General features: G+C 45.3%; 1 protein-coding gene across 2 annotated transcripts; it reads left to right on the top strand.

The window, feature by feature from the left end:
• Positions 1-1032: 1032 nt before the first annotated feature.
• On the top strand, positions 1033-11574 carry CABP5 (calcium binding protein 5). 2 transcript variants are annotated; one of them, XM_029237404.1, is made up of 7 exons: positions 1205-1217; positions 1505-1582; positions 3294-3324; positions 3825-3968; positions 4926-5035; positions 7986-8133; positions 10382-11574. In XM_029237404.1, exons 2-7 carry the CDS (start codon positions 1547-1549, stop codon positions 10405-10407), a joined length of 495 nt encoding a protein of 164 aa, XP_029093237.1. In that variant the 5' UTR covers positions 1205-1217; positions 1505-1546; the 3' UTR covers positions 10408-11574. The 2 variants fall into 2 exon arrangements, with proteins under 2 accessions (XP_029093227.1, XP_029093237.1); XM_029237394.1 differs by lacking the exon at positions 1505-1582 and having other exon boundaries at positions 1033-1217.
• Positions 11575-15971: the final 4397 nt, after the last annotated feature.

Raw genomic sequence — 15971 nt, 5'->3', positions numbered from 1 at the left:
GCACCACAGAGCTCATTCTACCTTTTCCCCTTTCTATACAGTAATTGGAACTCCCTTTTCCAACAGCGAGCAACCTGATTCCCATTAGCCTCAATACAATCCCACACGTAACCCATCTCCCTTCTCCGTTGCCATCCCACCCCTGTGGGGATGCCTTTCTCGCCACGATCTGGCTTCAACACCCTACACCGTGCTGCCTTCACTCTGCTCCTGGTGCAAACCCTTCCCCTAGGTGATGTGAGACTTGCGTGTAGAAATCCTCATCACCCAGCTCATGCTCCAGGATTCCACACCAGGCTGCTCTTCCGTGGGTTCCTCGGAGGAGGCCCTGATGCTCTGGGCAGGGCTGCACGCCACCTCCCTCCACCCCCCCACCCCCCTGCCTGAGGGGGTATAGTGGAAAGAATTGTGGCGACTCCCCCTTGCTCCACTCTCCTATTTAAGGTCTCGTTCCCCACACAGATGGACCCCAGTCCCCTCCCCATTCCGTGCAGGCACCCTTATCGCCTCCTTGGGCTCTGACCACCCCCACCAGCATGGATGGCTACCTTGCCCCTCCCCCCTGAACTATGCAGGAAGAAAGGAAGGGAAGAGAGGAGCTAGAGGAAGGGCAAACATCCCCCTCTGAGCCACTGTGCATGTCTATTCTGAAGTCAGGTCGTCACGCAATTTTTGCATTCTGCTCGTTTACACACATTCCTGGCTTACCCTAGAGCTCCTGGAGGCCAGATGTCCTCTCCATCTTCACACACACAAAGGCCAGCAGAGGCCAGGCTTAGACTGATCACTCAACGTGCCTGTTGAAACATTGTGTGAATCGATGCCCTCTGCTCTAATCCTCATTTTCAAAACTATCCTTCCAGTTCTATTCTGGGGATAAAAGGTCTGAGCCTGACACTGGCTCCGTCTCCATTCTCAAGCCAGATGGGGAGGCAGGAACAACTGGGATCCCTCCCCAACCCGAGTAGAGATTTCTGACCCAGCTGTCACACAGCTCTAAGGGAGCCAGGGTGACCGAGGGAGAGGCCAAGAGGGGCAGGAAGAGTTGGCAAAGGAGTGGTAGAGAAGGAAAGGAGGCTGAGCCGCCACGGGGGACAGGAAGCGGGGGAGCTGTCTTGAGATTGGCGCCTGGTGAGCTCTGCCCTGCCCCCTCCATGCAGTTTCCCATGGGCCCCGCCTGCATCTTCTTAAGAAAAGGCATCGCTGAGAAACAGCGGGTGAGTCTGGGGACAATGAAGGAGGATGGTGGGCAGGGCAAAGGGAGCTGGGATGCGGGGAAGAGAAGGGACAATAGGGGAGCAGGTGGGGAGAGCATGAACTGAGAAGGGAGAAGAATTCCAGGGAGCATCATGGGGACACGTGGGTCAGTAAGATGGGTGAGTGTGAAATCAGAAGTCAGGACCAAAAGGTGGAAGATGAAGGAGAAGAAAAAGAAAAAGGAAAGGGGAACTAGGATGATGTCATTGTTGATGATCATTATCATTCTTTTCTTTGACACCCATAGTGATGAAGGTGGTGATGGTGCTGGAGGTGCTGATAACAATAGATGCCACTTTTTTTTTTTTTAAAGAAGATGTTGGGGGTAGGAGTTTTAATTAATTTATTTATTTTTGGCTGTGTTGGGTCTTCATTTCTGTGCGAGGGCTTTCTCTAGTTGTGGCAAGCGGGGGCCACTCTTCATTGCGGTGCGCGGGCCTCTCACTATGGCGGCCTCTCTTGTTGCGGAGCACAGGCTCCAGACGCACAGGCTCAGTAGTTGTGGCTCACGGAGCTAGTTGCTCCGCGGCATGTGGGATCCTCCCAGACCAGGGCTCGAACCCGTGTCCCCTGCATTAGCAGGCAGATTCTCAACCACTGCTCCACCAGGGAAGCCTAGATGCCACTTATTAAGTCATCGCTGTGAGCTCAGACTTGTGCAAAGGGCTTTGCATTCCTGATGTCACTTAATCCTCAGAATGACTCATGAGGCTCATAATACTTTCATCCCTATTTTACAGACTGGATACTAAGGCTCTGAGTCATGAAGCCCCTTGCTTTAAGCTTATACAATTAGTAAGTGGCAGAGTCATGTCTGTTGGATTACAACGGGCATGATTTTTTTTGTTGTTGTTGTTGTGGTGGTACGCGGGGCTCTCACTGTTGGGGCCTCTCCCGTTGCGGAGCACAGGCTCCGGACGCGCAGGCTCAGAGGCCATGGCTCACGGGCCCAGCCGCTCCGCGGCATGTGGGATCTTCCCAGACCGGGGCACGAAGCCGTGTCCCCTGCATCGGCAGGCAGAGTCTCAACCACTGCGCCACCAGGGAAGCCCCAACGGGCATGATTTTAATTGTTAGTTTTTAAGATCATGAGAGAGAGAGAAAGATTAAGAGAGATTTGGGGAGAAGGGGATAGTAAGAAAGAGAACCTGGGGGAAAATCTCCAAGGATAAAGGGAGAAAAGGGGGTGACAGAGGCCAGGGGTTGATGGAATTTTCCAGGTGATGTGCCATGTACCCAAGCCTGACCCTTCAGTTATGTCCAGGAGTGGGTGGTGGCAACATGAAAGGTTTTAGGAATTGGTCATGCTGGCAGTGATCATCCTGTCTGGGTGCCACTGAACACAGCTCCCACAGCCAAGGGATTCTAACCATGGAGGCAGGTGGAAAAACAGTCAGTGGGGTATAGTAGAAAGAATTCTGACCTGGCAGCCAGTAGACCTGCATTCAAATCCCAGCTCTCAACACACCTGAATTTCTGCATGACCTCAAAGGAATGATTTAACGTCTCCCCGCTTTCGGAGGGGATCTGCCACTTATGAGCTGTGTGACCTCAGGCAGGTTCCTTAACCTCTCTGTCCCTCGACTCCCTCTTAAATAAGATGGGAATGATATTTGGCTCTACCTCAAAGAAGTTTAAATGAAATGATTGTGGAAGCCTGGCACAGTCAGCAAACTAAATATGTGAGCTGTGATTCTAAGTCTGGCTTTCTTCATCTGGAGAAGAAGGGGATTGGATTCCGTGGCCTCCAGGACCCATTTCAGCACAGCAGGATGGATGTCTATTTGGGAAAGGCAGGAGGAGAGAGACCGAGATTCAAGGATGGGAGAGAGGAAATGAGAAGGGGTGAGGAAAAACAGGAGGAAAACATAGCCATGGAATGGGAGTCAGGAGCTGGGAGAAAGAAGGTGAGAGGGGTAGACGGGAGCAAGAAGGGAAGAGAAACAGGAAAGGATGAGGATGAGATGTGTTTCAAGAAGTGAATGTGGATCCCTGATCCTCTCTCCAAATCCCCTGCCCCCTGCATTCCTTTCTAGGAAAGACCACTGGGACCAGATGAGATTGAAGGTAAAGCTCTCTCCCCTAAATGCCCCCACTTTGCCATCCACCCACTTACCTGCTCTCTGTTCCTTTGTGCATTTCAATATAAACCCCTTGACATGAAAATTTTACATCACACTCTCTTCCCACTCAACTGTGATTTTGTGGCAGTTTAAGTACTTCCCCAAGTGTTTAGAAACCATCCCCATGCCCAAGTGTCTCAGGGACCCACAAATGATGCCTGAGTTTTAGGATGAGTCCAAACTTGTTGTTTTTTTCTCTTGGTAGTTTCAAAGTTTCCCATAACTTCACCCAAAAATGTGAAGGACTTCAGTGCTGTCGTTTAGTGGTCTCAGGAACTATTCTTTTTGCTAACACATTTCACACATCACTCCTTTTAAAAAATTTTATAATGTATTCTTTTTTGAGGAGTCTTTAGTCAGTGCCTCACTGATAGTTTCAAGCGATGCTACTCTTCCCCAGTGACTGTTTCAACTTCCCCAAAGTTCTTCTCTCTTAACTTTCAGAGCTCCGGGAAGCATTTCTTGAGTTTGACAAGGACCGAGATGGGTTCATCTCTTGTAAGGATTTGGGGAATCTCATGAGGACAATGGGTTACATGCCCACGGAGATGGAACTGATTGAACTGGGCCAGCAAATCCGCATGAACTGTGAGGCCAGGGGGTGGGAGGAATGACTGGGCTTAGGGGAGGGCTAAGGGTGGAATTGGGAAGGATATATGGAGGTTGAGAGTAGAGTTGGAGATAGGGAGGAGGGAAGAGGGGCTAGAAGTCTGGAAGGAAACAGTTCAGACTCTACTTAGGGAGGCAACATTTGAAGTGGTTAAAAGCGTGACTTTTAGGGATAGATTTGGGTTCAAGTCCCAGTTCTGTTATTTACTAATTGTAGTCATATAAGAAGTGGAGTTAGCCCCCACTCTTGAGTCTCAGTTTCCCCATCCACTCAGTGAAGATGATATCACTCCTTACCTTGTGGGATTGTAGAAAGGAAGGGATAAAGATGTTAATACAGGTAAAGGCTTAGCTTCTAGTAAATGCTTATTAAATGTAAGTTATTACTATCATCACTAAGATTCGTCAGTGGAGGGCAACATTGGAGCTGTATTTGATGCTGGAAACAAACTTGGAGTTGGAGCCTAATGTTGGTGAATAATGTTACAAAAAAGATGGGTTTTTAGATGGAGACAAGCTGATTTTGTCACCGAAGCTGGGATAAAATTGCTACGGGGTTTGCTTCTGGGCATGTTACTGAGTAAACAATGCTAAATTCAAGGAGGTGATAGTATTCATATCTGGAAGGGATTTAGTGCTTATTTAATTCATACTCTCCCTTCTCCCGATCTGCAGATGAGGGAATCTAGATCTGAACCAATTAAGAGATTTTCTCAAGGTCACACCAACAGTTAGTTACTTCCACCATACGGCACCCCATCCACTCCTGTTTAGATGAGAGGGACAAGAGGGCATGAGTTGGCTAAGAAAGGAAGCTCTTAGAAGGCAGAGAGATTGGAGCAGATCTATTTCTTGAACAGAGTTGAAGGGCAAAGTGAGGTAATGGAGGGTTGGGGGCATATGGAATCTCACTAGACCTGCCTCTTCTGTCCTCAGTGGGTGGCCGTGTAGATTTTGACGATTTTGTGGAGCTGATGGCCCCCAAATTGCTTGCAGAAACAGCTGGGATGATTGGTGTCCAGGAGATGCGAGATGCTTTCAAGGAAGTAAGTTTCATAATGTTGGAGGTGGTTGAGGGAGACCCAAGAGGTCTATGATTAGCCATTAACCATGGACAGAACCCACCAAAACCAGTTATTTTTTCTAACTATGGTGGGATTTATAGGGAAGGAGAATAACATATTTCAAGCACCTGCAATGGACAAGGTCCTCTACCTATTTCATCTAATTTTGTCCTCACAAGTAACATTAGGAGTAAGTAGTCATGTGTCCCAATACTACATATGAGGAAACTGAGGCTCATGGAAATTGCGTACCTTATCCAAGATCCTGCAATCTACAAAACACATGCTAGAACCTCTAATCCTCATGCCTGTGATAGGAAGAGGGAATCCAAGAATTTGAGATCCCAGAAAGAAGCTGCAAGACATCGTCTGGTTGAAACTACTTGTGGTAGGGATGCTTTAAAAAGATGAGATCCAGGGAGGGTAAGGGGCTTGCTGAAATTCACTCAAATTCCTTGATAAAATGCTCTTCTCTCTCAGAGAGCTTTCAACTATGTGAGGCAAAAATAAAGAAGAGTATAGTGTTGGGAAGGGGACACCCTGGAGTCAGGCAAACATGGGTCCAAATCCCAGGAAGATCTCTGCCTACTAGCTGTGTGGTTTTCTGTCTCAGTTTCATGTAAAGATCTAGAGCTGCATCGTCCAATAGAACTTCCTGTGATCATGAAAATGCTCTGTCCACAGTGGTAGCCGCTGGCCTGAAATGTGGCTTGTGTGACTGAGGAACTGAATTTTTAATTGTATTTAATTTTTAAAAATTTTATTGAAGTATAGTTGATTTACAATGTTGTGTTAATTTCTGCTGTACAGCACAACGATTCAGTTACACATATATAGACATTCCTTTTCCTATTCTTTTCCATTATGGTTTATCACAGAATATTGAATATTGTTCCCCGTGCTATACAGTAGGACCATGTTTATCCATCCTTTATATAACAGTTTGCACCTGCTAATCCCAAACTCCCAATCCTTCCCTCCCCCACCCCCTCCCACTTGGCAACCACAAGTCTGTTCTCTGTGTCTTCGAGTCTGTTTTTGTTTCATAGATGTGTTCATTTGTGTCATAATTTAGATTCCACATATAAGTGATATCATATGATACTTGTCTTTCTCTTTCTGACTTACTTCACTTAGTATGATAATCTCTAGATCCATCCATGTTGCTGCAAATGGCATTATTTCATTCGTTTTTATGGCTGAGTAATATTCCATTGTATACACATAATTGTATTTAATTTTGATTAGTTTCAATTAAATTAATTTCCATTTGTATTCAATTGAATATAATTTCAATTCATTTGAATCTAAAAATGAATACTCAATGCAATTATCGGAAAACTTTCATTTGGAACAACTTGGGGATGCAAATCTACCTTTTCAACTATATACTTCATGAAACCTACATGCAGATCAAGTATTTCTGATAACATTTAGTGTCTGAATTGAGACGTGCTGTGAGTATAAAATACACTCTGGATTAAGATTTAGTAGCTTAGTTTAAGTATCTTTGGAGGGTAGGTGTGTTAACTAACCATGCTAAGGACATACTAAGTAAGTCCTTAGCATGGTATTATACTAAGTCTTATGAAATCCAGTATGCATAAAAAGAATATAACAGCTTTTCAGTGACTGTGAAGCTGGAGAGATCCCGGCCAGAAGAAGGACGTTGGGTAAATAAAATGGTTTGATCCCAGAAAAAAAAAGAGAATGTAACATAGTTCATTAATAATTTTTAAATTGACTACATGGTTAAATCAATTTTTAAATTGCTTACATTTTAAATTTTTTAAATGATATATTAGCTAGATTAAGTAAAATCAATTATAAAAAATTAATTTCACTTGTTCCCTTAAAATTTGTGTATGTGGCGGTAGGAGGCTGTTAGAAAAATTTAAATTACCCATGAGGTTCACATTGTATTTCCTTTGGGCAGTGCACTGCTCTAGGGGAAATCACACCCCAGGATTAGAAAGCAGCAGGTACAAACACTGAAAGGCAGGAAGGCATGTCTGAGGAAGAGCAAGAAGCCTGGAGTACTTGGAGAGGCGTGAGCCAGAGAGAGTAGCATGAAATAAACAAGAGTTGCTAAAGGCAGGACCCCATCCCATAGGAGTTTGCGTGTCACGGAGCGGTGTCAGGATTTTCTTCTGAGTGGGATAGGAAGCCACTGGAGGACTTAAGCCAGGGAGGGACAAGATCTGATTGGTGTTTTAAATGAACACGAATGCCAAGTCCCAACGTGTGGAGGACAGATTATGTAGGACCACAGTGGGAGCTGGAAGACCAAGTAGGAGGCTGTCGCCATAATCAGGCACAAGGTGATCGTGGTTTGAACCAGGTTAGTTAGCATCGATGTAGCTGGAGAAGGGCAGTTGGCTCCCAGATACGTTTGGACATAGAACTTATGTTCTAAGACTTTCTAGTGGATTAGTTAAAGGTGTGCAGCATAGAGAGGGCTAAGCATGGAGCAAGGAACGAGACTCCTTGAACCTGCCTTCAAGGAGCTTTTAGAGGATAACGTGCAAAAGCTCTCAGCTGAGTTTTGTTTGTTTGTTTTGGCCACACCACGTGGCTTGTGGGATTGTAGTTCCCCAACCGGGATTGGACCCAGGGCCACAGCCGTGAAATTTACAATGATTTACAATGTCGTGTTAGTTTCAGGTATTCAGTAAAGTGATTCAGTTATATATATATATAAATGTATATATTCTTGTTTTAATATGTAAATGTATATATTCTTTTTTTTTTCATTCCCTTCCATTATAGGTCATTACAAGATACTGAGTATAGTTCCCTGTGCTATACAGTAGGTCCTTGTTGGTTATCTTTAGCTGAGTTCTTGACTCACAGTAAGTGATTAATAAACAGTGCTATTATTATTATTATTGTGGTCATTGTTGCTAATATTATCCCCTGTGCTCCAATTCAGTTTGATGCCAACGGAGACGGGGAGATCACCCTGGGGGAGCTGCAGCAGGCCATGCAGAGGCTCCTGGGAGACAAGCTCACTCCCCAGGAGATCTCCGAGGTTGTCCAGGAAGCCGACATTAACGGAGATGGCACCGTCGACTTTGAAGGTGATGTTGTGTAGGGGCAGCCACCTCCATCTCCCCAGTGTGATTTTTTTGCAAGTCGGCCATTCCTTCTCACTCTTCCCCCAGTTTGAGGTTGGAGGAGGGGGGTTAGATTTTGGAGGTGTTTGTTTCATCCCTTTCTGCCCATGTCATTTCCAAGAGCTCAGTGCCTCTCACCTCTCCTTGTTTCTGTCTTGGCCACTCCTTGGAACACCCTGTCCAGAAGCCCATTCCTACTCCACCTCTCCCATCCCTTCTTTGTTCCCTGGATGCCTTTATCATAGGAAAAAAATGTCCCATCAGAGGGAGAGTGGATTAGTTAGCCGCTGGGATGCTGGGGTCAGATTCATGGGTTTCAAATTCAGGATCACCTCTTACTAACTATGTGGCCTTATCCTAGTCACTTCCTCTCTTGTAGTGTCAGTTTTCACATCTGCAAAACGGGAGTAAAGATGATACCTTTCTTCCCAATTTTAGAGAAAAACTAAAAGAAATCATGCGCTAAGGACCCCTTGCTGTCATTGCTCATGTCCTGTCTGTAAAACCCTTTCCTCTTTCCTCTGGCTAAGTCTTAGTTATGCCCCTGGTTGGGGCCCCATCTTTCTTTCCAGGCTCGGGATCCCTCGGTGCCCCCGTAACACCCACGCATGCCTCTGCAGTGATACTGGCACATGACATCACAATAGCTTCCAATCGTTGATTGCCTGTTTCCTTCTGAGGCCACAGACTAAATCTTTCATCATTATACCCCACTTCCTAGCAGAGAGCTCAGCACATGTGTTTTGAGTGATTGGATAAATGAGAAATATTGGAGTCTTGAGCGGATGGGAGGGGGGATCATTTTTGTGGGAGACATCAATAGGGCACGTCACGTGCTCATCGTGACGTTCTCTGGTTCAAATTCTTAGTCTGATATTCAAGTGCATCCATGATGCTGCCCCAGTTACCCACCCACCCAGCCTCTATCTTCTACAACCACTCTCTGAATTTTTATGCTCTGGTGTACACTTGGTACTGCTCTGTGTTCTCCAACTTCTGTTCCTTTCTCCCTGATGTTCCTTCCACTTACCACACCTTTCCCGTGTTATCAATGCATTTTCAAATCCTATCCATCTCTCAGGAGTTCGTGCCAGTGCAACCTCTGGTAAGATGCTTCCCTTCATCCTTATGTGGTGTAGTAGTCCCAGCTGTGAAGACTTACAGGGATTTTTCTCTTCCTCTCCAAAGGAAGTTATGACTGCAGACCTTGAGTTACATTTGCCTCCTGGGTTGTGAATTTCTGTGGGGCAGAGGGAGCTTCTCTAACCCATCTCTGCTGTGAAATTCCCAGCATAGAAACTTAGTAGACGTTTGTTGCATGGCTGCGACATAGCAAATGTTTGCTGGATGCCTGCTGGATCTAGCCAGGCTCAGGTGCAGAGCAGGCATCAATGAAAATCTGGGAGAGGTACAATGGTTTGAGGAAATAGTTCCTCAGGCCAATCACAGGCAAGGGAAGGACAGAGGGGCCTCGAGACCTGGGTGGGACCAATAAGTCCACCTGACTTGGAGTCCTAGCAAAGTCATGGGTTCATTCCAGGGTTCTCCATTCACCATCCACGTGATCTCAGCCATGTTGGTCAACCTCACCAGCCTCAGTTTGCTTACCTGTAAAACGTTACTTACCCCTCCAAGATCGGTTGAAAAGTTGAAATCAGAGACTCATAATGACTATTTATTGAACACCGACTGTGTCTTCTAAGCATTCTATTGTTTAACCATCTTAAAAATCATAGAAGGTAAATAGCAACCCTATGATTCCCATTTTGTAGATGAAGAAATCAAGGCATAGAGGGGTCAAGTTATTAATTTCCCAAAGATCACCAGTGGTTCCTGACACATAGTAAAGGCTGGAAAAAATAATGGCAGATACTCTTACAAATAGGTACCTCACTGAGGGGGGAGGGATAAATTAGGAGCTTGGGATTAACATACACACACACTACTATATATAAAAGAGATAAACAACAAGGACCTACTGCAATAGCACAGGGAACTCTACTCAGTGCTCTGTAGTAATCTAAAGGGAAAACAAGCTGAAAAAGAAAGAATATATCTATATGTATAACTGAATCACTTTGCTGTACACCTGAAACTAACACAACATTGTAAATCAACTCTACTCCAATAAAAAAATTATTTTAAAAAGCAAATGAAGAAAAAAAAAAAAAACCAACAAAGAGGTGCCTCACCAGAAATTTTGGTTTTGCAGAGTTTGTGAAGATGTTGTCTCGTTGAGGAGGTTCTGGAATCCCACGTCACTCTCCACCTGGTCAACGTGGATCAAGCCCTAGTGGAGGACCACATCCCCATGGGCCCTCAAAGGAGAGAGGGTGGGAGACTGGCATTGCAGCGCTATGGATTGAGGTTAGGCTGTCGTAGGGGTTAGATGGGGTAGGAGTTACATCTCTGGAGCTGGTTTAAGAAGGAAGAGTCTGCGTGTGGAAATGTGAACGGAACAGTCTAGTTGCCGCTCCCCAGATTCCAAAGACTAATGACATCTTTGGACTTCACAGTGATCCTAAATCCCTATAACCTGCCAGAGTCTCTTCCCGCAGTTCCTCTGGGTTAAAGTCGTCTTTTCCCCTGTTAGACTCAAAGAGTTCAGCACAGAGTCTACCATTCCCCCTTCTTGCTTCAACTGCTTCAAATCTCCTCAGTTTCTTTCTCTCAGTAGAAGGAGGCATGTCAATCATGAGGCTAGAAACAGCGTTCTTGATAAGACTGGGCATGGAACTGGTTAATTAAAGAGGCATCCAAGTGAGATTACCGCCCCCCCACACACCCCTCCTTGATTTCTTGGAAGCACAGTCTGTTTTTATCTCTCTAGCCTCCTACTTCCTTCTCCTTGTGTCAGATACTCAGGCCACTGAATTAAATCACAAATCTGGATTATCAAGGTTTAGAGCAAGCTGATCCCCCAGGGAATTAATCCCCCTGGAAATGACATCATGCAGAGAGAGAGGATGGGTTCTTCCAAATCCTCGGCTCAGCCGGTCCTGCAAAGGCATTCCTGGATGCCCCCTGCCTCTGTGTGGCTCTGCCCTGGGCTGCTCAGGGAGGTTCCCTCTGTTAGATTCCATCCCTCACCTCCTGACCCTGATCTGTGCTGGGAAACTGGAAAGATATATTCCTCCTTACCTCTGCCTGCTAGCAGGACACTTCAGTAACTCAAAGGTCCTCCAAATAAAGAGTTCATTTGACACCTTCCTCTGAGTTTTTCTCACTTTTGAAGTCCATTAAGTAGACGTAGAGAATGGGTCACCTGGTTTAATAGCCTCCTTTTCTAAAATTTTAATTTAAATTTAAACAAGTGGAACCAGGGCTTCCCCGGTGGCGCAGTGGTTAAGAATCCACCTGCCAACGCAGGGGACACTGGTTCGAGCCCTGGTCCGGGAAGATCCCACATGCCGCGCAGCAACTGAGCCCTTGCGCCACAACTACTGAACCTGCGCTCTAGATCCCGCGAACCACAACTACCGAGCCCGTGTGCCACAACTACTGAAGCCCGCACACCTAGAGCCCGTGCTCTGCAACAAGAGAAGCCACCGCAATGAGAAGCCCGCGCACTGCAACAAAGACCCAATGCAGCCAAAGATAAATAAATAAATAAATTTATTTAAAAAAAAAAAGCAGGGGTTGCATTCTTTACTTTGTTCAAAACAGTAATATGGAATTAACTATCTCTCGGCCCTGACTGTGTCTGTATATGTACTTTTGGCAGAATTTTGCCCCCATTTATATGTCTTAAGCATGTTTGGGGACTTTTTTTTTAATTCCTTTTTTTATGGCCGCACCAGGCGGATTGTGGGATCTTACTTCCCCGACCAGGGATTGAACCCATGTCCCCTGCAGTGGAAACGCAGAGTCCTAACCACTGGACCGCCAAGGAATTCCCTGGGGGCCTCTTTTCCAGCATTGAAAAAAAATGTCAGGGCTTCCCTGGTGGTGCAGTGTTTGAGAGTCTGCCTGCCGATGCAGGGGACACGGGTTCGTGCCCCGCCCGGGAAGATCCCACATGCCGCGGAGCAGCTGAGCCCTTGCGCCACAACTACTGAGCCTGTGCTCTAGAGCCTATGAGCCACAACTACCAAGTCCACGTGCCACAACTACCGAAGCCCATGCACCTAGAGCCCACGCTCCGCAATAAGAGAAGCCACGACAATGAGAAGCCCGCGCACCACCACAACTACAGAGTAGCCCCCGCTCACCACAACTAGAGAAAGCCCTCACACAGCAACGAAGACCCAACACAGCCAAAAATAAATAAATTGAAAAAATAAATGTATTGAAGTGAGCACATTTGAAGAAAAATGTTGAGTACAGAATATTTCTGGTGGCATGCCGATGTGGCAAGGATGGAGGGGGTGACACTTAGAAGTTTAGGAAACACAACCCTTGACCTTTCTAGTCTTCTGTATGAGGACAGGGGCTTGATCTTTTACACCACGTATCCTCAGAACCTAGAATAGTGACTTACTCATAGCAGAGGTTCAAGAAATAACTGACAGAATAAAATACGTTTGGGAAACACCATGTGAAATAGAGTTAAACAAGTTTTTTTAATGAGGGATTCATCAGAAGGGTCCATATGCAATTAAGGACTGTATTAACAGGAGTGGCATAGAGTATATTGAGATATTCTTTTTTTTTTCCCCAATACTCAATAGTGCTAGAGACTAATGGTCCCTGAAACACATCTTAAGAAGTGCGGTTCTAGCCCAAATTCTTCACTTCGTGGAGAAGGAAATGAAGACCCCTATAAGATAAGGAATGATTTAAAGTTAATACCTTTTTTTGGAGCAGAACCAGAAGGAGGACTTGGACTTTTCATCTGCTAGTTCAGGATTACAGCTTCCCTCCTTGCCTTCCCCTTGCCGCGTTTCCTCCTTCCTCCCTCCCTCCCTCAAAGATATAATGATGGAGTACTATGTGTAAGATACTCTGACAGGTTGTGTGCACACATACATGTGCGTGCACATGTGTGCATGTATGTACGTGCCTGTCTTCCTGCATGTGTGTGCATGTGTGTTAGCTCGTGTTACAAAGATGGTGAGGCAAAGCTTCCATGTACTACCCAAACCCAGCATCCTTTTCTTTCTGAGCTAATAGCTAGAATCCATTTTTCAGCCTCTCTTTTAGTCAGGTGGGGCCATGGACTAAATTATGATTCATAGAATGTGGGTGAAAATGATGTTATCATTTCCTGGCTCATAAAAAACACAAGTCCCAAGCAGCCCTCCATACTCCTTTGTTCCTCTGTCTGCCAACTGGGTATAGAATAGTGGTTCCCAATGGAGAAGGGGCAATTATGACCCCCCCCAGAGGATATTAGACAATTAGACAATGTTTGGAGACAGTTTTGGTTGTTACAAGAGGTAGAGGGAAGAACTGATAGCTGTGCTACTGATATCTACTGGGTAAAGGGCAGGGATATTGCTAAACATCTTACCATGCACAAAACAGGAGTTCAGAGCAAAGAGTCATCCCAAATGTCAACAGTGCCAACGTTGAGAAACTCTGATAAAGAGGACCCTGCCGAGAATGCTGAGGCCCTAGGGGATGGTGGAGCCACAAAACGGAAGGATCCTGTGTCTCTGAATCACAACAAAAGAGGCGGCCCGCCAAACACCCACACTGAAGTTTAGACAAGTTCAACGTGAACCTCTGTTGAGTTAATCCACTGACATTTGGGAATTGTTTATTACAGCAGTTAGTCCATTACTAATACAGATGGGCAAGACACGGTCTCTCTCTTCAAGATCTATAACCTAGTAGCCCCATTGTTGCTCTGGATCAGATCCTTACCCTGATTAGAGGCCATGATAGGGATGAGAGATGGGTTGGGAGAGAGTAGAAACGGCAGACCTCCATTTTTGAGACTCACCAATGGGTTGATGCAATTAGGAATCCTTAAGTAAATTGAATCTTCCACCTCTGGGTCTCAGAACTGTTTTGGTCTTAGCTTGGTAAAGTTTAAACCAGTTAATATCTAGAAGGTTCTTAGAAGGGTAGCTGGAGCATGACTGCTACCCAACCAAAGTTAGCTATGGTCATCACCGGTGATTTTCCCCAGCCAGGAGCACTGCTGTGCACACGGGGAGCTGGTGGCAGCAGGGAGGGCAGGCAGGTACCCCCTGTACGTAGAATTAGGCTTATCCTTGGGAGTTGTTGTTAAAAATCAACACATAATACATACTCTTAGCCATCTGTAAAGTAATCCAGCAGATGGTCTGATCTTCTTAACTGGGTTAAAGTCTTCCATAATCGGAGCCCTGCTGACCTCTCTGTTCTCACCCCCAGATTAACATTTTCTTGACCTTTACAAAGAGTTCTTTGTCTTTAGGGTTTTTCTCATGCCCTTCAATCCTCTCCACAATGACTCTCCTCCCTGCTACTCATTCATTAAGACTTGGTTCAGCCCGGGTGAATACTCTTCCTCATCCTTATAATACTCTGATCCAATCTTTATAAATGTACTTACCAATTTTTAAAATAATATGATCTGTTTATGTATCTATCACTTCCATTCACTGTGAGCTCTCTGAGTGGAGGGCACGAGTTTTATTTATTGCTATGTTTCTGGCCCATAGCACAGAGCCTGGCACTGAGGAATCACTCAGTAAATGTGTACTGAATAAATGAGTCTGTAAATATGTGCACGGGGGACTTGGGGATACCAAGTTTCAGCGCAGGAACGGGGGTAGGGTCTCAGGAAGGCAGGACCAAAATGAGACAATAACTAGAAAAGCTGACACTCAAGTACATTGTCTGAATAAACTGTGCGTTCTTAACCTTCTAGGGACTTGTCAGTTCTTTTGAGAACCCGACCCTTCTTTCTAGGAAAATGCTCGTATGCTCTTGTGGTAGAGACCGTTGCGTGTTTACGAAAACCAGCTTTGTTTCCCTCCCAAACCCACTGCTAAACTACATTTCCCAGACTCCCTTGCAGTTAAGGATCATGTGAGTCCTGGCCAAAAAACTCTCCTCCAAGACCCTCCAGGCTCTCTTGATCCTTGTCTATCAGCTAAAAGCAAAAAATCCACAGAGTACTCTGATGCCCTAGGGGATGGTGGAGCCCTGGGATGGAAGGAGCTTGGATCCCTGCTGACCAGTTGGACACTCATTGGACTTTGTAGGAACAAGAAATAAATCATTCTTGTGTTAAGCAGCTGGTAATTTGGAGTGTGTCTGTTACAATGCATATCCTCACTATGCTGATAATTACTCATCTTTTCTATACAGATCCAGGGTTTCATGGACTCTGGTGCTTGCCAAGTGGCTCCAAACTAGGAATCTCTGGAATATCGAATGTGATCATTGAAGAGACTTCATGGGATCAAAGTGCATGAATATGGGAATGTTTCTTGAACCTTATCCAAGGGAGAAAATTGTGTCAGGCAGGAAAAGACTCTAATATGGAGGATGTTTCACCATAGCTTGAGAGAACGATATATAATCAAGGTCTCTCTTTGTTCTGCCTCCACACTTACCATACAATTTTTGAGTGGTTAATTTAGATTCCTAGGTACATTGTGTGTAGCCTCACACCCACCAGAATGGATCTTATTTTTTAAAAAAGCAGAAAATAACAAGTTGGCAAGGATGTGGAAAATTTGGAACCTTAATGCACTGCTGGTGGGAATGTAAAATGGTACAGCTGCTATGGAAATTAGTATGGTAGTTCCTCAAAAAATTAAAAATAGAATTACCACATGACACAGCAATTCTGAGTGTATACTCAAAAGAGTTGAAGGCAGGTTCTCAAAGAGATACTTGTAACACCCGTGTTCATAACAGCA

The sequence above is a fragment of the Monodon monoceros genome, unplaced genomic scaffold (genome assembly GCF_005190385.1).
Source record: "Monodon monoceros isolate NGI ecotype Baffin Bay Population unplaced genomic scaffold, NGI_Narwhal_1 Super_Scaffold_10, whole genome shotgun sequence".
NCBI lineage: Eukaryota > Metazoa > Chordata > Mammalia > Artiodactyla > Monodontidae > Monodon > Monodon monoceros.
Note: the sequence above shows the minus strand (reverse complement) of the source record. Positions and strands in the feature narration are given on the sequence as shown.